Source organism: Phyllobates terribilis, unplaced genomic scaffold, assembly GCF_046119375.1.
Source record: "Phyllobates terribilis strain yellow unplaced genomic scaffold, ASM4611937v1 Scaffold_1__5_contigs__length_1240528914, whole genome shotgun sequence".
NCBI lineage: Eukaryota > Metazoa > Chordata > Amphibia > Anura > Dendrobatidae > Phyllobates > Phyllobates terribilis.
The window spans coordinates 727,001,176-727,025,605 of NW_027362761.1; the positions used below are offsets into that span (position 1 = coordinate 727,001,176).

Below are 24,430 nucleotides of genomic sequence, written 5' to 3' on the forward strand. Positions count from 1 at the left end.
TCAATTTTATAGCTTCTCAAATCAGCCAAACCATTTTCAGCTGGGCCAAGATACTTGTGCAAGAGTTTTCTAGGGTTTTCTAAACATCCATTAGCCTTCTTACACAGTTAGCAAACATAATGTACCATTAAAACACTGGAGTGATGGTTGTTGGAAATGGGCCTCTATACACCTATGTAGATATTGCAATAAAAACAAGACATTTACAACTAGAATAGTCATTTACCACATTAACAATGTATAGAGTGTATTTCTGATTCATTTAAGGTTAGCTTCATTAAAAAAAAAAAAAGTGCTTTTCTTTCAAAAATAATGAAATTTCTAAATGACCCCAAACTTTTGAACGGTAGTATACATTGTCAGGTGGGCGACATTACACTGATTTGATATGATACCTTTGTTGATGATATCAGTCTAGTGGTTCTTGTATAATCTTAATATTCATTTCTGAGATAATGATATGCTCGTGCTCTGGGGCGGGTATTTGGGGAGCGGCTTTATCTTGGTGCTCTGCTTCTGTATTCATCTGTCTGCTTTCTGACAGGTCACTGTGCGTTCAGTGACTGCCTCCAATTTTAAATAATGCATATGCAATTGGGTATATGAAATTCTGACATCTACATGCATCAAAATGGCGTCTCCGCCCGCGCAGTAGCGTCTCTCATTTGCCGATAGATGCTACTGCGCAAGCGTGGCCGGCGGAGCCATATTGCTGGAGAATAAAAAAATTGCCTGCAGCAATATGGCACCCGCGCGTGCGCAGTAGCATCTATCAGCAAATGAGAGACGCTACTGCACAGGCGGAGGTGCCATTTTGATGCATGTAGGTGTCAGAATTTCATATACTCAATTGCATATGCATTATTTAAAATAGGAGGCAGTCACTGAGCACACAGTGACCTGTCAGAAAGCAGACAGATGAATACAGAAGCAGAGCACCAAGATAAAGCCGCTCCCCAAATGCCCGCCCCAGAGCACGAGCATATCATTATCTCAGAAATGAATATAAAGATTATACAAGAACCACTAGACGGATTTCATCAACAAAGGTATCATATCAAATCAGTGTAATGTCGCCCACGTGACAGTGTATGTGGTTTAGTTTACACAATCCTGCTGACAGGTGCACTTTAAAGAGAGTGAAAAAATTCTCGTTCAATTTTTGAAAATTGTGTAATATAAATATAAATGGAGATCGTTTGCTTGTTCAGCGATTAGGCCAACAATAAGGAGGAATGGAAATTCAAGCCCTAAATAGGGTTGACCGTGTTGCAAGGCGTAAGTTGCAAGTTCAGAAGTAGTTGGAATACATTCACAGATGCAGAGAGTACATATTCGTAATTAGCGGGGGAAAAATTAGCTTTGTTAATTTGAATATTCTTTCCACAGTATTAATGGAAAAGGTTTGTACAATACTTCACGAGTTCATGTATTCAAAGTAATTAGCATCACATAAAATTTGAATGCTGAACTGACCTATACTACGGATTATGTCTTTGTGACCATAGAGGACAATGTTCAATGTTACGATCATGTACTATTTCATTCCTGATTCTCGTCCTATATAATCTCTTGTCTGACATGGTTTGCTGTTCGTTGAGTTATGATGGCATCGTTCATCATTTAAGTGATTATCTGCTAGTGTAGTCGATCCCTTGGCCAACCCTTCTCAGGTGAGGAGCCACTGCCAGAATTGTCTGGCAGTGGCTCCCTCATACAGGACACAGGAGTCCTCCAGGCCTATCCAGAGAACAATACAGCTGACTTGGCCAATCCAGTTGGCAATTTGTACCACATTCCATTTTTTTACTCTGTTTAATACATTTGGCTTCACTGGTTAACAGCCTAGGACGTACATTTTCATCACAGGTCACTAAGCAAAGTGCACAGTTGGCTCAGGAGCTGATCCTGCTTCATACAACCTCCAACTGGCTGCAATTTACCGTCCCCCAGGGTCAGCCACCACCTTCTTTGACCACTTCACCACCTGGCTACTTAATTTCCTTTCCACTGACATCCCCACTATCCTCATTTCTGACCACAACCTACTTACATTCTCTACCCTCTCCTCTCCAGGGCAACAATCCCCAATCCACCAACTTGCACACCCACGCAGAAATCTCAAACACCTTGACCTACACTCACTCTCTGAATCCTTTCTCCCTCTTACAGACATTAGTTCCTTTCATGATGCAGACGTTGCTGCCACTTTATACAACACCACAACAGCTGCAGCTCTCGATTCGGTAGCCCCCCTCACACATACCAAAGCTTGCACAATCAATAGGCAACCCTAGCACACCAGCCTAACTAAAGAACTGCAACGGGCCTCCAGGGTCGCTGAGCGTAGATGGAAAAGGTCCCACACCAATGAGCACTTCATCGCATTCAAACAGTCCATCACTACCTTCAAGTGCACACTCACTGCAGCAAAACAAACATACTTCTCATCTCTCATATCCTCCCAGTCTCGCAACCCCCAAACAGCTATTCAACACCTTCAATTCTCTCCTGCGTCCCCCAGTGATCCCTCTCTCTCCTCTTACTTCAGCCAAAGACTTTGCCTCATTCTTCAAGCAGAAGATTGACACCATCAGACAAAAAGTCTCCACAGCCCCTCCTCATATCCACTCAACCCTCCTCCACCATTAAGGAAGAACAACTTTCCTCTTTACTCTCCAAATCACACTTCGCCACCTGTAAACTTGACCCAATTCCGTCTCACCTCATACCAAACCTTACCACTATCTTCATCCCAACCCTAACCCACCTTTTCAACCTGTCACTAACAACTGGTGTCTTCCCCTCATGCTTTAAACATGCCTCAATCACACCCATCCTCAAAAAGCCCTCCCTTGACCCTTCCTCTCTGACTAGCTAACGCCCCATATCACTTCTCCCCTATGCCTCAAAACTACTCGAACAACACGTCCATTCTGAACTGTCCTCCCACCTCTCCTACTGCTTCCTCTTCGACCTCCTACAATCTGGTTTCCGACTGCACTGACTAAAGTCACCAACGACATACTAAGTGCCAAATCCAAGCGGCACTATTCTGTTCTCTTCCTCCCAGGCCTGTCATCTGCCTTTGACACAGTGGACCATTCCCTCTTACTACAGACTCTCTCATCTCTCGGCATCACAGACTTGGCCCCATCCTGGATCTCCTCATACCTAACAGACCGGACATTCAGTGTCTCCCACTCACACACCAGCTCCTCATCTCGCCCCCTATCTGTCAGTGTTCTCCAAGGTTCAGTTCTAGGACCCCTGCTCTTCTCCATCTACACCTTAGGCCTGGGACAGCTCATAGAGTCTCATGGCTTTCAGTATCACACCTCTATGCCGATGACACACAGATCTACCTCTCTGGACCCGATATCGCCTCCCTACTACCCAAAATCCCACTATGTCTGTCCGCCATCTCATCCTTCTTCTCTACTAGATTTCTAAAACTTAACATGGATAAAACAGAATTCATCATCTTTCCACCATCTCACTCAACCCCCCAACTGACCTATGTATCAACGTCAATGGCTGTCTACTCTCCCCAGTCCCGCAAGCTTGCTGCCTTGGGGTAACCCTGGACTCTGACCTCTCCTTCAAACCACATATCCAAGCCCTTTCCACTTCCTGCCGACTCTAATTCAACAATATCTCCCGGATCCGTGCATTCCTCAGCAAAGACTCTGCAAAAACACTAGTGCACGCCCTCATCATCTCCCGTCTCGACTACTGCAACCTCCTGCTCTGTAGCCTCCCTTCTAACACTCTCGTACCCTTCCCATCTATCCTAAACTCTGCTGCCTGACTAATCCACCTGTTACCCCGCTGTTCCCCGGCCTCTCCTCTCTGTCAATCTCTTCACTGGCTCCCAATTACACAGAGACTCCAGTTCAAATCCCTAACCATGGCATACAAAGCCATTCACAACCTGTCTCCTCCATATATCTCTGACCTAGTCTCCCGGTACATTCCTACACGCAACCTCTGATCCTCACAAGATCTCCTTCTCTACTCCCCTCTTATCTCCTCTTCCCACAATCGCATACAAGATTTCTCCCGTGCATCCCCCCTATCCCAACATATCAGACACTCTCCTACCGTGGAAACCTTCAAAAGGAACCTGAAGACCTACCTCTTCCGACAAGCGTACAGCCTGCAGTAACCACCGCTCTATCATAGAGCTGCACGACCAGCTCTACACTCACCTACTGTATCCTAACTCATCCCTTGTAGACTGTGAGCCCTCGCGGGCAGGGTCCTCTCTCCTCCTGTACCAGTCGCCGTCAGGTTTTGTTTAAGATTACTGTAATTGTTTTCGCTATGTATACTCCTTTCTCACATGTAAAGTGCCATGGAATAAATGGCGCTATAATAATTAATAATACAGGCAGATGAAAGTTGTGTTACCATTTAAATGCCGCTGTCAAATTGACAGAGGCATTTAAATGACATTGCAGAAACGTGCATGTAACGGCTCCCATCGGACCCTGCGACGTGATCGCGGTTAACCGATGAGTTAACGGCGTGTGCGGAAGGCTACCATGCAAATCCTACTGTGAACCTCAGCCATGATTTTGCCACTAGTGACGTCATGCGCGGCTCACATGGAGAGATCAGTGCAGGCAGACCGGTCGCAGAGCTGGAGGAGAGAAGAAAGGTGAGTAGGAGTGTTTATTTTTTTTAATGTGCAGCCTGATGGGGATTAGGGGGACCATGCATACTAGGCCAGGGATGAGGGGTGCCATGCATACCAGGACAGGGATGAGGGGTGCCATGCATACCAGGACAGGGATGAGGGGTGCCATGCATACCAGGACAGGGAAGATGGGTGCCATGCATACCAGGACAGGGATTAGGGATGCCATGCATACCAGGATAGGTATGAGGGGTGCCATGCATACCAGGATAAGGATGAGGGGTGCCATGAATACCAAGATGGAGGGATGCCAGGTACCAGGATGGGGATGGGGACCACATATAAAAGGAAGGGGGGCAGCATATATACCAGGATGGGGGATATTGTCAGAATTGGGGGACATTACCCCTATACCAGTGTCAGCAGAAGACCCCCTCCCCCTTAAAAGTGCATTATGACCACATTTTCTGCTTAAATTTTTATTTTTTTTATTTTCCTCCTCTAAAACCTAGGTGCGTCTTATGGTCCGGTGCGTCTTATGGTCCGAAAAATACGGTATATTTTTCAAACCGTACATTAAAAGTCGAAAAGAAAAACAAAAAAGGGAACACCAGAATTGTCATTTTTTATCAATGTATTTCCCCAAAAAGATGTAATAAAGAGAGATCAAAATGTCATATGGACCCAAAAATAGTAACAATAAAAATGTCATCTCAGGACACAATAAGCAAGGCCTCACACAGCTCAATTGACGGAAAAATAAAAGTATGGGTCCCAGAAAATAAGAAAAATAGTAAAAATTCTTTTCTACTCCCCTCCTCCCCCACAAATTTCAGATTTTTTTTTTCACCACTAAAATAATGCACAAAACTAGACAAGTTTGGTATTACTGTAATTGTACTGACATGGACAATCATGTAACAACTAACCCGAAAAAAATAATGTCGGAATTGCATTTTTCTTGCATTTTCAGCTTACTTGGAATTTTTCACACTTTCCAGTACATTATACAGTAAAATTAATGTTTGCTTATTCAATAAACAATCATACGCCCATGTCAATGGAAAAATTACAAAGTTATGGCTCTTGTTATAAGGGATGGAAAAAGTAAAAGCACAAAAATGTAAAATTAAACTATGAATCCAGGCAGATCAATATATTTGTCACTCTTCAAAATTGTTAAAAGTAGAGTACGTTTGGGTGATTTGGGGAGAAAAGTCACAAGACTTAAATTTTTTTTCTTCAAAAAATTACTTTTAGAAAAATGACAAGATTAAAAACGTGCTTTTTTTGTTTTTTTTAAATTTAAAAACCACTTCCATGTAAATAATTGTGTGCCAATTAGCTTTGTAGCTCCTGACAAGTACTATAGCTCACTGAGATAGTATCATGATGTGACGAGATATGAGCCATTGGGAATGGGTCTTCTATAACTCCAAAATACATAACTAAAGTAATATATGCCAAAGGGACCTGATGAGATTGCAACGTTACCTGAGTGATGACCTTGAAAGCCGCTGTTTTGCCAAGTTTTTCCCCTCCTTTGCTCACCGACTCGGCTGAATGTTTGGCTGTTTTTGCTGCCTCTTCAACTCCCTCACGGATTTTACGGCCAAGATCACTTTTGCCAACTTCATCAATACTCTGCCAAAATAAGACAGGTTTAAAGGTTTGCAAAAAAAATAAAAAATCCAGCAGAGTTAATACATTTAAATGATATATTTGTATTCTGATCAAAGAACCACGCTATTGTACACTGGTCAACGATCATTAGTTATTGTCTTCTAGAGATGAATAGCTGCAAACATACGGTATCCAGTGGAGCGTTGTACGGTAGCATGCCCAGTACTATATGGCACCATATTACAGAGCATAATAAATAGAACAAGGTGTGAACGGAAACATAGCCATTGTATTGTGAGAGCAGGATTTACATAGCTTGACTCCATTTTGGTTATTCTATGTGCATCTCCCTGCTTTGCAAAATGGAGTCTGACTATGTTTAGATTAGGAGTCACGTGCATTCCTTTGTCTACAGACGTGAGTACCACACCTAGACCCTTAAAGGTGGGTGTAGAGGATATTAACTTTAGCCAATGAGATGTATTTATGCTAATGCCAGCACTTATGTAGAGATAAGCGGAGCCAATTCTATTGCTACAATGCATGTCCAGTAAATGCCTATATAGAGTGACCAATGACGTAATGTCAGCGTGGCTTTCTCTCCTTCTAAGTACTTGGATTTTACAATGTAATTTGGAGTATGCACAACGTCTCTGAATGTCCAGCATTACGTGGAGACAACAGTATACACAAGTGTCACCACAAGCTTTAATTAATGGATAGAACTATTTTTTCAAAATGGTGCTTTTAAAAAGAAAAAGAAATTAACTGCAACGGCATGTTAGAGACTTCTCTAAAGCTGGTTGCATAACTAACCACTCTCTGTCACTTGGGTGTCTTTTCGCATCTTCATGAAACATGCCACTTTCCCTTAGGAAGTGAAAAGGAGTGTCTGTATCTCCCTCACCCCCACCATATAGACCCATTAGATGGGAGTGGGCTTTGTGGATGGTCCGGATCAGCTTGGTTAAAAGGGACATACCCATCTCTAAGATCCTATCCCAATATGTAGTAGGTGTAATAATAATAATAATATTAGCAAATACCTCCAATTAGAAATGTAGTATAGTTCGCCTGATTTACTGTGTTGCTTATCCCATGTATATCATTGCAGTAGCTTAGGTATCCATGGTTACAACCAATAACAACTAACTGTCAATATATGAGTGGTCGTAACCATGGATACCTAAGCGCCAAAACTCTCTTTTGTGCAACCTCACATTTGTGCAAACAAATGCGACTTTCCAAAGCTTTTATCACAAGAAATCTGACGAAAAAGCTTTGATGAAACGCTCCTACAGTGCATTGCTGTACACGGAAGATACTGAGTAATAAATTATGGAAATAATTTTTCCTATTGTAACATGTAAAACAAACATTTTTAGCTAATGCTACATCATTTTTAATTTTCACATGCCAATGGTAAAGTATTCTGTGAAACAACTGCATGGTAAAAATATTCACAACACCGCTAAATTAATTCTTTAAGGGGTATAACCTCAAAAATGGGGTCACATGGGAGATTTCTTTTGCATCAACACATCAGAAGCTCAGAAATGTGATACGGCGAACAAGAAACAATTGAGCAAACTTTGCACTTTGAAAGCCAAAAGGCTTACCTTCCTTTCTGAGCCATTGTGTTCCTAAAAAGTAGAGTGTAAAACAACATAATAGGGTATTGATGTATTTGTCAGAAATTCACTAAGAAACTGTGGGGTGTTTTATTCTTTGAATTATTACTCCTTGTGAATATTAAAAAAATTGGGGCCAAAATTACATTTTATTTGAAAACATGGAATTTTTTCTTTTTCATTATTAGTTCATGGGATCCACATTAAGGGTTAACAAACTTCCTAAACACGATTTTGAATACTATAACGGATGCACCATCTAAAAATCTAAAATATGGTGATTTGTGTGGAGCTTCTAACAGGGCTGTGGAGTCGGAGTCGTGGAGTCGGAGTTAGTTTTGGTTGGAGTCGGAGTCGATAGAAATGTACCGACTCCGACTCCAGCTTTAAAAAAAATGTATTAATATTTCATAATTGAACTTTCATATGAATTTTATAAATGTTACTCAAATATATATGTTCTATCAAACTATGAACAACAGTGATAAGCCGTTCTGCTGGAGATAGACATTTCTTACTTCTTGTGTGTCACTGTTCTCCACTGCCCTCATCTAATCTTATACTTGGTTAACCTCATGCTGCCCCAACCCCCCTACTTACAATGTATGAAACTGAAAGTGAAAATGTGTTGCAAATTCTTAGTAGTAAAGCTCCTCCTCTAGACTAGATGTTTACTAGGTGTGCGTCTTCCAAGCATCTCACAGCTGCTACTCAAAAGAGGAAGACTGTAAGAAGTATTATCCTTTCAACAAACTTTGCATTAGTTAACTGTGAGAAGATGAGGAATAACAGTATTACTGACCACTATATCAGTTGTACGACCTGGCAATAATTTTGTACAATTGTTTTTAGGAAAAACAATTGTCATTTGGATTGTGATTGCAGAATTAAAAACCTGAGAATGTCAAAGAAGCGTCACATTAAATCAGCTGTATTTGAACATTTCACCATCACTCAAGATAGAAAACATTATGTCTGTCGGTGTATGACAAATGATCCAGACGAAAACAAATGCTGTGAAGCCCTGATCAGTGCATATTCAGGCAAAGATAAAAATGCTCCTACCAGAGCTTCTAATCTAAAGCGACATTTACAGCGCTTTCATCCAGAAGTACTGAAAGCAGTGGATGAGAAAGACTGCATCCAAACCAATGAACCAGTGCCCAGCTCTTCCAGCCAAACAAAGGAGCAGAGAACTTTGCAGCCATCAGTTGCAAGATATTTTGTCAGTGACAAAGTTACTGTGACAATGACAGTAGATACATTTAAAAAACAGATCATACAGCTTGTTTTAAAGGATAGTGTGCCTATTTCAGTATTTTCACGACCAGCTTTTATGTGTCTGAATGGGGAAATGGCCCGCAAGCTTGGTGTTTCTCTGGAGAGAGAGAGTATTAGAAAATTAGTAATCGAAGAAGCTTTTAAACAAAAGGAAGAACTTAAAAAAACTCTCAAGGGACTCTTTCTGTTTCTTAAAATGGATGCCTGCACACGTCACAGAGTGAACTATTTTGCCATCAATGTCTGATTTGTTTGTGACAAAAATGAAATAGTTACCAAGACATTGGCAGTAAAAGACACCAAAGCTCATCACCCCAGTGAGTTTCTCCAGGTCTTGGTGGAAAAGGTTCTGAAAGACTATGAACTTAAAAAAGAGCAAGTTCTTTCTGTCGTACCTGACAATGCTTCAAATATGATAAGTACTATTAAGCTAATGAATGAGAGTAAGGATGGTGACCAGCAGCTAGAAGAACATTCTGGGTCCACAGACACAGAAATGTATGAAATAGAAGAACACAGTATTGTAACAGAGGAGCAAACTGAAGTTGCTTCAGATGAACAGCAGCATGATAGTTTAGATGATCTTGTTGAAACTGTCAATACGTTCTTTCATTCATCACATGCGCTGTGTTGTGCATACGCTACAGCTGGCTATAACAGACAGTCTGCAAGAAGGACATGCTGCTGCACTGATTGGCAAGGTGAGAAAATTGGCTACTGTTGCCAGAACCCCTAAAGTTGACTCAATTTTGAAGAGACGTGCTGGAAAAGGGGCAATTATTGATCAAGCCACACGATGGGGCAGTACTTACTTAATGATTCAGCGCTTGGTTGTACTGAAAACCTTTCTTGTAGACATGGCTAACCCTCAACTGACGCTAAATGAAAGTCAGTGGAATCAGGTGACTGAGCTGGAAAAATTGCTAGAGCACCCATTTACAGTGACTAAAAAATTACAAGCAGAGGACTTAACTCCAGGTATTTTCTTAAAGGAGTGGAAGAACATGATGTTTCACCTGTCCCAAAGAGGAGGGTTAATTGCAAGTGGCAGTGCTACATCAATGAAACGGAGAGAGGAGCTACTATTACAAAATAACATTCTTTTGGCAGCTGTTTATGTAGACCCAATGCATCGGATTCTTCTAGATGATCAACAGCTAACTAAAGGAAAAGAAGCTCTGTTTGAAATGGCAGTAAGGATGAAAGGGTTGCAGAACAGTCAGGAGGAACAAGAAGAATTTGGTCGTCCTGCCACATCTTCACCCTCACCATCAACTGATGAAGAATTTAATTTCGAAAAATATTTGGATCACAAGGACCGTGCAAAGCGTTCCCGCATAGAAGAAGAGTCATCCCCATCAAAGAACACAGCCAGTACATTTCAGCAGAATTTTTCATGTGCACTAAAAGAAACTGAGAAATTTGACCGTTCATCAAAAATAACAGTGCAACAAGCGATTCCTCTGTATCTTGACATTGTCAGATGTTGCCCGAGTGGTTACTGCTTTGCCACCAACCCAAGTTAATGTAGAGAGGTTGTTCTCTGCTCTCAAAATAATTAGATCAGATTTGAGGGCATCCATGAAGGAGGATCTGACAGAGGCAATACTTTTTCTGAGGACAAATTTATAGATTTCTTCTTATTAACTGCATAACAGTGTTTATTGCATATTTACTTACAAGAGTTTAGAAAAGTTTATAAAGTTATTTGCTATATTCTAATTGTATTCTAATAAATATAGTTTTTGCTCTAAGTGGTCTGATTACTTATATGATGGTGAGAAACTGAATAAGCACGATGTTAATATTTTACAACAGTAAATTTATTGTTACGAATTGGCCATTTATGAAGGAGTCGGAGCCGGAGTCGGAGTCGGAACCTGATAAAATCCAGGAGTCGGAGTCGCAACTGTGGCTTACCGACTCCACAGCCCTGGCTTCTAATATATAATCCCTTCAAAAAGGCACTTGAGAACTGAATCGGCCAATAAAAAAATATATTGAAAATTTTAAAAAATTGCTGCTAAATCTATAAATATAGTTGTACCAATATAGTCCCAAGTTTAAATAAAGGTCACATGCTGTACATCATAAGGACCCTACTATGAAAATCATGACTAAGACCATGTATCAATGAAAAAGTGAACAACTTTATTGAAAAATGGATAAAAACCATGTTAAAATTCAATACAAGAAAAAGAACAGGCAGGGTAGCTGGAGACCCCAAAGGACAGCACAATGCAGATGAGCATACATGCATAAGTGAAATACATATAGAAAAACTACATGAGTGCAATGGTCATGGATGAATGACAGCTGTGACAGTGACGTACGTGTGTAGCAATGTAAGCCATCGTCAATGAAGCATAACAGTAAGGATTCCAATACTCTATGTAAATAATAACGGGAGTCATTCACACCAGAGCACTGAACTAACGAGAAATACGAACAAGGTGTACAACGAGATCAAGTGCAAAGTACCAACCAGAGTAAGAGGGACTTCCTGGTGCCCAGCCAGCACGAGGCACGTTTCACACAGCATGCTTCATCAGGGGTTTCTTGTATGGATTCCTTGTATTGCATTTTAACATGTTTTTACTCATTTTTCAACTAAGTTGTACACTTTTGCATTGATACATGGTCTCAGTCATGCTTTTCATAGTAGGGTCCTAAATCCATAAAAGTCTCAGCTTCCCAAAAAATAAATAGACATAAAAACGTTGCCAACATAAAGTAGTCATCTGTAAAATGTTAATGATCAACTATATTGTGTGTTATGACTAAGGGCAGATACATTAAAAGTGCTAATTTTTCCAAAATTGTATTTTTAAATAAATTCAAAACATCAATCTAAATTTACTATTAAAGTACAGTGTGTTGTAAGAAAAACAGGCCTAGAAACACAGGGATATAGAAATAGAATTCAGAAGTTGTTCTTACAAAAAGTGACACATGCCAGATTTGACGTTTCCAGGGTAAAATCAAATTGTTGGTCTTTCCAGTTCTGATTTTATAAGGATATATAAAATGTAAAAGGCCTACTTGGTACGTATGGACTCTGCTCATGTTACACACTTATTTTAAAGAGGTGTGGACTATCTAAATTTCTCTTTGAGCCTCACTATAAACCAATTATATTAATTTTTATGCATCTTTTACAAAAAATTTCACTTTGGTGTAAAAGTGCTGAGTGGCATTTTGGCAAAGTGCCTACTTTCTGAATAAGTGGATGTGCAAGATCGATTTTTTATTTTGTAGTTTAGATTTTATTTCTACATGTAAAAAGTGTGAAAACTGTCTTAGATACTAGAGGTGCAAACTGTATAAAGAAAACACCCAGCCTACAGTGGGTATTGTAAGGTCAAGGAGCACGTTGTGCCATCAAGGCATTGGGACCTTAAAGGGAATCTGTGGGTGATTTTTGCACACCATACTAATAGTATCTTGAAATAGGGCTTAGGCAGCCCTTTCAAAATATGTAACCAATATTGCTGTACGCTGCCCCTTTTTGTTGCTGTAAGCCCCAGAAAATTTATAGTCGCACACCAGCTAGTCAAGTGAATCACCGATGCCGGTGCAGAGGGGTGAATATTAATTTAGCATTTCCATAATCCTGACTAACTTGCGCGAGACTATGAATTTTCCGGGGTTTACAGCAACACAACTGGGCAACGCACAGCAATATAAGTTACATGTTCTGAAAGGGCTGCCCAAGCCTTACTTCAGGATACTATTAGTATGGCTTCCAAAAATCACCTGACAGATTCCCTTTAAGATGAACATGCGTAGAGAAGTCCCGTACCTGGTTGTGGCCAAATAACTCAGCCTAGTGTGGTGATTTTCAGCACCTGGTTACAGTAAAAAGGAGAGGCACCAAGGACTGTACAAGGGCCAGCCAGCCACCATTTTGCTGAATTCGCGTGGAGCGAATGGCGAAAATTCTGTATTCTTGGAGAATAAGGATTTTTTTAAAAATTCAAGTAGAATTCAATTCCGCTCGAATAAATACAAATATCCCTAACATTACCAATCCCACTTGGTCCATATGAACTATGGAAGAAAGGAAGAGTTTAAGTCTCTTTGCTAAAGCATTAAGCCCCCATCTCACATAGCGAGATCGCTGCTGTGTCACGGTTTTAGTGACGCAACAGCGACCTCACCAGCGATGTCGCTATGTGTGACACTTTGCAGCGATCAGGCCCCTGCTGTGAGGTCGCTGATCGCGGCAAAGTGTCCTGGACCATTTTTTGGTCGTTGCCCTCCCGCTGGTCAGCACACAGCGATCAGGCTGGTAACCATGATAAACATCGGGTTACTAGGGGCACACGCGCACCTAGTAACCCATTGTTTATCATGGTTACGAGCCTGCTAAAGTGAGCGGTAACCTCCCGCTCACCGTAGCAGAGTGGTAACCATGATAAACAACGGGTTACTAGGTGCACGTGTGCTCCTAGTAACCCGATGTTTATCATGGTTACGAGCCTGCTAAAGTGAGCGGTAACCTCCCGCTCACCGTAGCAGAGTGGTAACCATGATAAACAACGGGTTACTAGGTGCGCGTGTGCCCCTAGTAACCCGATGTTTATCATGGTTACGAGCCTGCTAAAGTGAGCGGTAACCTCCCGCTCACCGTAGCAGAGTGGTAACCATGATAAACAACGGGTTACTAGGTGCGCGTGTGCTCCTAGTAACCCGATGTTTATCATGGTTACGAGCCTGCTAAAGTGAGCGGTAACCTCCCGCTCACCGTAGCAGAGTGGTAACCATGATAAACAACGGGTTACTAGGAGCGCGTGTGCCCCTAGTAACCCGATGTTTATCATGGTTACCAGCCTGCTCCTGCTTCAGCAGGCTGGTAACCAGGAGCAGGACATCGTGGAAAGATTCTTTCCACGATGTCGCTGCTCCCCTGATCGTTGGTGAGCCTGCCTGTTTGACAGCTCACCAGCGACCACATAGCGACGCAGCAACGATCCCTGACAGGTCGTATCGTTGTCGGGATCGTTGCAGCGTCGCTAAGTGTGACAGGGCCTTTAGAGTACAATTTCATGTTGACATTTAGCAAAGAAATGGGCCTATGATTGGAAGAGATAATGGGGTCTTTACCAGGCTTTGGGAGAACTGTAATATGCGCCTTGAGAGATTGCAGTGCGAAGAAAGAGGCCTGAGAATTTGTTGATAATGTCAGAAAGTGGGGTAAGCTGATGTCTAAACAATTTATAAGTTAATTGTTCTTAGTGGGTATTCCAACCTCCGTTTAAGAGGAGTTCTCCTACAGTGTCTCGATAGAAGAAGAGTTATCTAGAGTAGGTAGGCCTGTGTCCTGTGAAATATTTATATGCGCAATCTTTAAGTGTCTGATGAATGAATGACTGAGAATTGTCCCTGAATATTATAGAGCGCTTAGAACAAAATGCCTGAAATATATCCAGGATCCCACTTTGGCCACATGTATCCTCACCATTGGAGGATACAAGAGAAATATATGTGATTGCAATGCGAGGGTGCAAGAGGAGTGACAGTTGGCGACTGCACTTACTTTACAAATCACAGAGATACCGTTAAAACTGATCACGATAAGTTAAAACTGTTTGATTAAGAGGGAATTCAATCATATTTGTACATTTGGCCAGATCAGCGTTGTGTGGCAAGAGAGATGGCATGCTTATGTCAAATTTCCAGCGCATGGATCCTTTAGAGAAGGTCGAAAAGTTTGAACAATCTTTTTTTTTCTCAATTTTTTATTTTATTTTTAGCTTTACCCTATGTTTAGTCTGCGTGACATCTATATAATGGTGTTACGTCTCATTGTAATTCCATCTGTGATGACAACTGAAAAGTGGTCTCTACGGAACAGAATGAGTCAGCCTATTATAAAAGGTAAGTGGCTAGAGTGAAAACTGCAAGATTCTGAGATTTATTTATTTTTTAAACTCAAGATATTGATATGAAAAATTAAGTAAAAATGTTAAACCTAAAAACTTTAAACTATAGATCAATTTCTGATAACACTGCAGGCGATTCATCACAGCTTTTACACCATAAAACTTGAGTACAACAGTTTGAAAAGTGACATGCCCGTAACATGTCAAAAAAGAAGAAACCCCCCACAAGTAACCCCATTTTAGGAACTTGACCCCACAAGGAATTCATCTAGGGGTGTACTGAGGCATTTTTAACCTACAGATGATTTACGAAACTTTAACATTTTGATGCGAAAACAAAAAATTACATTTCTTCCACTAAAATATTGTTTTAACACCAAATTTATAATTTCCACGAAAAGTAATGGGTCCCTTAATTTGTTATGCAATTTTTAACAAACGTGTCAGTACCCCATATGTGGTTGTACACTACTGTTTGAGCACACGGCAGGGATCGGATGGGAAGGCGCACTACTTGGCTTTTGGTAGAATAGCTTGTGGGTGACATTTGTGGGGCCCCTAAGGTGCCAGAACAGCAGAAAAAAAACAAAAGTGACCCCATTGTAGAAATTGCATCTTTCAATGAATTATTTTACAGTTGCAGTGACTATTTTGTAACATACACGCCGTGCTTTATTCTGGAGAATTGCGCATCTGCCAGTTTAGTGCACATACATTGTAGCTACCCAATACATTCTGCCCAGCTTGTGTTTCTGGAGATACGCACCCCATAAATTGGTAATTGGGCTCTCCCTGCTACAATAATAGCAAACGTGGCCGCTTACTGTGGTTTAGGCATAGTGGGGATATGAAGGAAGGGGGACTTTGGTTTTGGGAGCATAGAATAAAAGTGGACTTTATTTGAGGGGGTGGGAGCCATGTTGCTTATTCCAGAGTCTTTGTTCTACCAGTAACGTGGCAACCCCTATATTTCCAGTGATTGATGCTGCACCCAAGTGGGGGCTGGTTTAATGTGGGATAAATTAGGGTTTTATTGGTAAAATTTTGGGGTACCTAATATTTTTCAATTGCTTCCAGAATAAGGCTGGGACCACAATCTTGTGTTCTACGCTGAGCACTTACATCAGGGTTCCCATGTAAATCCCACAAAAATGCGATTCAGACGAAACCCCCGACAGAACTACCCAACATAATGAGGCAGATGGAGTGAGTGGTTTCGTCGGGAGGTTTTGTCTGAATCACGATTTTGGGGATTTACACGGAAATCCCAACATAAGCGCTCAGTGGAGAGCGCAGGATAAATGTGACCAGAGCCTTGTTCCAAATTTTTGAAGGCAGAATGAACAAATAGAAGAACAGTTCTTATTTTCATTTTTGAGCGATTCACTGTGCAGTTTAAGTGATTAGACCACATTATTCTTCGGGTCGGTGCGATTACAGCGATACCAGATTTATATCTTTTTTTATGTTTTGCTACTTTGACACAGCACAAATGTTTTTGTTTTTTTATAGAAAAAAAGTTATTTTGTCGCCATATTCTAAGAGCTGAATATTTTTATTTTTTGGCGAATAGAGCTGTATGAGGGCTTATTTTTTGTGCAACAAGTTGGAGATTTTTTTGTACCATTTCGGGGCACAATGTTTTTTGATCGCCTTTTATTTAGATTATTCAGATACACAATGAACAAAAACTATCAATTCAGTTATTGTTTTTATATATAATTATTTTTTTGCGCGGTTCACTGTGTGGTAAAAGTGATAAATCCAATTTGTTCGTTGGGTCAGTATGATGACAGTGATACCAATTTTTATGCTTTGCTACTTTTACAGACTAAAAACAATATTTTACAAAAACTGATTTGTTTTTGCATCACCATATTCTGTAAAAAAAAATTTTTTTTGCAAAATGAGCCATATTAGGGCTTATTTTATGCAGGACAATTTGTCATATTTCACATATGACTTTTTGATCGCTTTTTATTCAGTGTTTTGTGCATCAGTCTGATGAAAAAGCGATATTTTTTGCATGTTATTTTTTTTACAGTGTTCGCCGTACGGAATACATAACCTGCCAGTTTTATAGATCAAGTCGTTCCGGACGCGGCAATATCAATCATGTGGACTGTGATGTGTTTATTTTTGCTGTATCACAAAGGCTGCGTTTTTAGTGGCGAAACAGGTCTTCGTGATTTTTGTACACTTTTTTTTTTTTTTTTTTACACATTTTATGTAACTTTTTTACTTTTTCCCTTAGTCCCACTGTGGGACAAGTATATTTTTCACTTTGATCTCTGGACTCCTGCATTGCAGTTCTTACTCGTGTACTGCAGTGCCTCACTTACTCAGCCTGTTAGACTCTGAATCAGTGAGATCTAACAGGCCACCATACCAGGGGGTGATCAGATGACCTCAGGGTACCATGGCAACGATTGGCACCTGCAATTACTAGCGCGGGTGGTTGATCTAGTCAAAGGGGGTCTTTTAAACCACTTTTAACCACTTGGATTGCGTTGTCTAGATTGACAGCAGTACTTAAAGGGGTTGATCTGCCACGATTGGTTCCGAAACCGGCCGGGCCTATACCGTAGCGTTTCAGTGGTCATGTGCCGCTGTCACCAGCAAGAATTTTGGCCGCGGGGCGGCGCTATTCTATTATTTAAAATGGCGATGAGAGAATAACGTTTTAATGCGTATCGGCGGTCATTAATGGGTTAAGATATCCTCTTCCTGACCAGGTTAATGTATTCAGCACAGAAGTCAAATCTTACCTCTTTGACAGTGTCTGTTATTTCTTCAAACTTTTTCTTGAACACCCCAGAAGTTTTCATAGTTTCAGATTCGATTGTTTTCTGTTTTAAAAGAAAAAAAAAAAATAAATATTTGAGGAGATTTCATTTCTTTGCACCTGGCATTACTGCATTTTTTATTCATTGACATTACCTAACAGTATATTTTAAGATACAGTTCTGGCAAAAATTAAGAGGCCACTGCACAGTTTTCTAAAAATCACCATCTCTCCATGTCTGACAGCCATTCCATTCCAGTATCAGTTGAATTCCAACCAAAGTCCACCTCATTCTACTTAATGTGCTTCTGATTAGGTGATCACCTGAACCAAATCTTATGTAACGAGGGAAAGGATAAAAAACACTGCTGTGGTCTTCACAATCCTCTTGCAATAGGACAGGCTGGATGGCAAAACAAGTGCTAGGAATAGCCCAAAAGGAATTTGAATGAAAAAATAACTTTTAACCATGCCAAAGGAGTTGAAAAGAAAAAAGTCTTGAGTGAGGGAAAGAAGGGCTCAATTCTGTCTTTACTAGCAGAGGGATACAGTGTGCGTCATGTTGCCTCCATCCTTAAAATTTTGAAGAAGGCAGTCCACTACAACAAGGTCAAGCAGCAGACATTGGGGACAACAAAGCTACAGACCGGCAGAGGGCGAAAGCGACTCTCCCCTGACCGGGATGACCGTCATCTTATTCGAATGTCACTCAGCAACCACAGGATGACATCAAGTGACCTACAAAAGGAATGGAAAATGGCAGCTGGGGTGAAGTACACGGCAATAAAAGTTCGCAACAGACTCCTAAAGGCAGGCCTCAAGTCATGTAAAGCTAGAAAAAAGCCTTTCAATGAGAAGCCATGGAGAGCCAGGCTTAAGTTAACCAAAGACCATAAGGATTGGACCATAGATGACTGGAGTAAGGTAATCTTCTCTGAGGAGTCTAATTTTCAGCTTTGCCCAACACCTGGTCATCTAATGGTTAGACAGAGACCTGGAGAGACATACAAGCCACAGTGTCTTGCACCCACTGTGAAATTTGTTGGAGGATCAGTGATGATCTGGGGATGCTTCAGCAAGGCTGGAATTGGGCAGGTTAATCTTTGCGAAGGACGTATGAATCAAGCCGCATACAAGGTTATCCTTGAAAAACACTTGCTTCCTTCTGCTCAGGCAATGTTCCCCAACTCTGAGGACTGTTTTTTTCCAGCAGGACAATGTCCCATGTCACACAGCTAGGTCAATCAATGTGTGGATGAAGGAGCACCACATCAAGACCCTGTCATGGCCAGCCGAATCTCCAGACCGGAACCCCATTGAAAACCTCTGGAATGTAATCAAGTGGAAGATGGATAGTCACAACGTCACGCTAGGTGTGAGTACAACACAGAGGGGGAAAGCAAAGGGAGCCCAGATACTAGAGAAAGGGGGAAAAGGTGGCCTCCTAATCCGGACTAGCGTCACCCTGTCTCCCCCTAACGTCTCTACACAGCCTCCGCAGCAGTCGCCGATCAAGTGCCTCGCCCTACTATCCCTGGCATAAGGCTATAGCTGGCGGTGGAAGGAGATGAGCACTAGTCAACCTCCACTAGAACTCTAAAGACAAAAGGGGAAGACAACACAGGGGAATAACAACTTAGCTTAGAAGAACTCCAACAGGGCACACGGCCTCAAGACTCCAGAGGACGTGATGCTACTTCAGCCAAGTTCCAAGCAGAAATGAGTACAACGGGCGATGCCCACCTAGACACACCAGGTATACAGTATATACACCCAGACTAAAGGGAGGTAGTCGTTGGGTCCTAAACACAGCCTCCTACCTAGGCAGCTGTCTGCATTGCCAAACGTGGAGATCTCCTGCAAACCATTGCAGGGCGACTGTCACCTCTGACACACCCGTGACACACAAGCCATCAAACAAAGAAGAACTGCTTACATTTTTGTGCCAGGAGTGGCATAAGGTCACCCAAAAGCAGTGTGAAAGACTGGTGGAAAGCATGCCAAGACGCATGAAAGCTGTGATTAAAAATGATGGTTATTCCACCAAATATTGATTTCTGAACTCTTCCTGAGTTAAAACATGAGTATTGTTGTTTCTAAATGAATAAGAACTAGTTTTCTTCGCATTATTTGAGGTCTGAAAGCACGGTTTCTTTTTTATTATTTTGACAATTTCTCATTTGCTGCAAATAAATACAAAATTTTTAGCTTTGACATGTTGTCAACATTATAGGCATATTTTTGAGTAAAGAGAAAAATCAGAGAAAATGAAAATTTTGCAGTGGTCTCTTAATTTTTGCCAGAGCTGGCTGGCTGTATGCATGTATATACACTGCTCAACAAAATAAAGGGAACACTTAAACAACAGAATATAACTCCAAGTAAATCAAACTTCTGTGAAATCAAACTGTCCACTTCGGAAGCAACACTGATTGACAATCAATTTCACAAGCTGTTGTGCAAATGGAATGGACGGACAATAGATGGAAATTATTGGCAATTATCAAGACACACTCAATAAAGGAGTGGTTCTGCAGGTGGGGACCACAGACCACATCTCAGTACCAATGCTTTCTGGCTGATGTTTTGGTCACTTTTGAATGTTGGTTGTGCTTTCACACTCGTGGTAGCATGAGACGGACTCTACAACCCACAGAAGTTGCTCCGGTAGTGCAGCTCATCCAGGATGGCACATCAATGCGGGCTGTGGCAAGAAGGTTTGCTGTGTCTGTCAGCGTAGTGTCCAGAGGCTGGAGACGCTACCAGGAGACAGGCCAGTACACCAGGAGACGTGGAGGGGGCCGTAGGAGGGCAACAACCCAGCAGCAGGACCGCTACCTCCACCTTTGTGCAAGGAGGAACAGGAGGAGCACTGCCAGAGCCCTGCAAAATGACCTCCAGCAGGCCACAAATGTGCATGTGTCTGCACAAACTCTTAGAAACCGACTCCATGAGGGTGGTATGAAGGCCCGACGTCCACAGATGGGGGTTGTGCTCACAGCCCAACACCGTGCAGGACACTTGGCATTTGCCACAGAACACCAAGACAGGCAAAGTCGCCACTGGCGCCCTGTGCTCTTCACAGATGAAAGCAGGTTCACACTGAGCACATGTGACAGAGTCTGAGGGCGCCGTGGAGAGCGATCCGCTGCCTGCAACATCCTTCAGCATGACCGGTTTGGCAGTGAGTCAGTAATGGTGTGGGGTGGCATTTCTTTGGAGGGCCGCACAGCCCTCCATGTGCTCGCCAGAGGTAGCCTGACTGCCATTAGGTACCGAGGTGAGATCCTCAGACCCCTTGTGAGACCATATGCTGGTGCGGTTGGCCCTGGGTTCCTCCTAATGCAGGACAATGCCAGACCTCATGTGGCTGGAGTGTGTCAGCAGTTCCTGCAAGATGAAGGCATTGAAGCTATGGACTGGCCCGCCCGTTCCCCAGACCTGAATCCGATTGAGCACACTTGGGACATCATATCTCGCACCATCCACCAACTTCACGTGGCACCACAGACTGTCCAGGAGTTGGCGGATGCTTTAGTCCAGGTCTGGGAGGAGATCCCACAGGAGACTATCTGCAACCTCATCAGGAGCATGCCCAGGCGTTGTAGGGAGGTCATACAGGCACGTGGAGCCCACACACAATACGGAGCCTCATTTTGACTTGTTTTAAGGACATTACATCAAAGTTGGATCAGCCTGTAGTGTGTTTTTCCACTTTAATTTTGGGGGTGACTCCAAATCCAGGCCTCCATTGGTTAATAAATTTGATTTCCATTGATGATTTTTGTGTGATTTTGTTGTCAACACATTCAACTTTGTACAGAACAAAGTATTCAATGAGAAGATTTCATTCATTCAGATCTAGGATGTGTTATTTGAGTGTTCCCTTTATTTTTTTGAGAAGTGTATATATATATATATATTTATTTATTTTTTAATCTACATTAATTTAAATAAAGAACCAAAAAAACTTTCCAAAAACCTGAATACTTTCAGACTTGTAGCTTTTTTCAAAGCCAAGCATAAAAATTAAAAGAAAACTCAAAATAGCTACAATGTAAGAATGCTTCCTTGAGTGCCTGAAAGTTTGTGAACCCTTCAGAATTTTCCTTATTTCTGCAGAATTTTGGCCTAAAACTAAAGCGATAAAAAGATTCAAATCAAACAAATGAGTCAAAATTAGTAGATTTTGGCATTTTTCATTGAGGAAAATGAGCCAATACCTTTACGAGTGGCAAAAGTACATGAACCTTTAGGATTAGCAGATAACTTGACAGTGAAAATAGAATCTGATGTTTTCAATTAATGGCATGACAATCAGGTGTGAGTGGGCGCTCCATTCTATTTAAAGCCCCACTCCAGTGATTTTTTTATTTTATTTACTCTCTTGTTAGCTACTATGTGTGTATTTGTAATGAAGGTAATTAATTATTGACTAGTCAATATCTTTTCCTGGTTTCAAGTGTGCGCAAGTCCGTTGCGGCAGAACATGGAGAGCCTTGTTCGGAGTCTAAGACTTACATTTAGGCTATGTGCCCACGCTGCAGAAATGCTCCGGATTTTTTTCTGAGCATTTCTGCATCTCCCTGGCAGAAAAAATGCATGCGGATTGTACAGGCGTTTTTCCTGCCAGGGACATGCGGAAGTGAAGCATTCTTCACATGCATTTCTGCATGCGGGTTGACAAGCGCTTTCCAAGCGATTTTAGCATCACTTGGAAAGTGCTTGACAACTTGGTCACACTATATAAATCCATGCAAACGGCATGGATTTATATACTGTGACCTTTAAGAATGGTAAAAAATAAAATCTATACTTACTTTCTGATGGCCCCCGGAGTCTTTATTCAATCCGTCCTGGCTTGCCGACAGCTCGCGGTACACTGAAGGACCTGCCGTCACATGACTAAATGACGTCAGCGCAGGTCCTTCAGTCCACCACAATCTGCTGGCAAGCGAAGACAAGCGCACCGGGGGCCATCAGAAGGTAAAAATAATATTTATTTTTCATTTTATTCTTTTTTTTACAGGTACTATGGTACCCGGGTCCGGAGGAGAGTCTCCGCTCCTCCAGACCCGGGTACCATCCGCACATTGAAACGCATGGATTCTGCATGTACAGATGCGTAATCCATGCGTTCCAATGCAAGTCAATGGCGGCGAAAATGCAGCGCTTCCGCAAAATAATTGGTAGTGCTGCATTTTTTTTCCCACAATGATAATCCGCAGCGGAAATTTCCGCAGTATGTGCACAGCACATGCCGATTATCATTGGGGAACATGGCAGGCCTTCTACCAAGCGTTTTTTAAGCGTTTCTGCAGCGGAATTGCCGCTGCAAAAACGCTTAAACGCATCGTGGGCACACAGCCTCAAAAAGTAACCGCTGCTTCACACAGTGATCTAGCAAGATAAAGATGTGGTCACGTGGTGCTGGAGACTAGAAAGCCACTGAAACCTGGAAAAGACGGTGACCGGTGAGTATGTTGCTACCTTCATAACACTTACACGCATGATCTTCACAACACATGTTTGAGGAAGTCTATCATGGCATGAAAAAAAGAGAACTCCAATACTGTAGAAAATGAGTTAATAATGCTCATCAGGCTGGAAAAGGTTACAAAACCATCTCTAGAGGAGTTTAGACTCCACCAATCCACAATAAGATAGATTGTGTACAAATTCAAGACCATAGTTACCCTTGCCGGGAATGGCTGACTAGGAAAAGATCACACCAAGAGCAGGCGTATAATAGTCAGCGAGGTCACAAAGGCACCAATGGTAACTTCTAAGCAACTAAAGGCCTCTCTCACATTAGCTAATGTTCATGAGTCCACAATCAGGAGGACACTGAACAACAATGGTGTGCATGGCAGGATTGCAACAAGAAAGTCACTCTCCCCCACACCACTACATCACCAAAAGAACATTGCAGCCCACATGCAGTTTGCTAAAGATCACTAGGACAAACCAGAAACCAATTGGAAAAATGCTTTATTGATGCAAGGGTCCAAAATAGAGCTTTTTGGTTTATGTAAGAAAGGTGTTTGGAGAACGAAAAAACACTGCAATGAAGCATGAAAAACACAAACCATCTGTGAAACAAGGTGGTTGTAATATCATGGTTTTGGCTTTTTTAGCTGCACTAGAGCCAGTGTGGCTTACCACCATGGATGGAACAATGAATTCTGAATTTTATCAGCAAATTCTTAAGGAAAATGTCAGGACATCGGCCAATGAGCTGAATCTCAAGAAAAAATGGGTCACGCAGCAAGACAACAACCCAAAGTACACAAGTGAGTCTACAAAATTATGGTTAAAAAGGAATTAAAGTTTTGGAATGACCTAGTCAAAGTCCTGACCTTAATCCTAATAGAAATCTTATGGAAGGACCTGAAATGAGCAGATGGGTGAAAACCCACCAACATAACAGAGTTGAAGCTGTTTTGTAGGGAGTAAAGAGCTAAAACTCCTCCAAACCAATGTGCAGGACAAATCAACAATTAGCGGAAAAGTTTAGAAACAGTTTTTGCTTCACAAGGGGTCATGCCAAATACTGCCAGCAAAGATTCACATACTTTTGCCC

At 41.7% G+C, this 24,430-nt stretch overlaps 1 protein-coding gene across 2 annotated transcripts in view; it reads right to left on the reverse strand.

The window, feature by feature from the left end:
• TIMM44 (translocase of inner mitochondrial membrane 44) overlaps window positions 1-24,430 on the reverse strand; it is an 81,547-nt gene that overhangs the window by 37,790 nt on the left and 19,327 nt on the right. For both annotated transcript variants that reach the window (XM_073686358.1, XM_073686359.1), the window contains exons 4-5: window positions 17,831-17,911; window positions 6,137-6,286 (exon numbers count right to left, since the gene is read on the reverse strand). In XM_073686358.1, coding sequence (XP_073542459.1) covers window positions 6,137-6,286; window positions 17,831-17,911 — 231 coding nt within the window. The remainder of the gene's footprint in view (window positions 1-6,136; window positions 6,287-17,830; window positions 17,912-24,430) is intronic.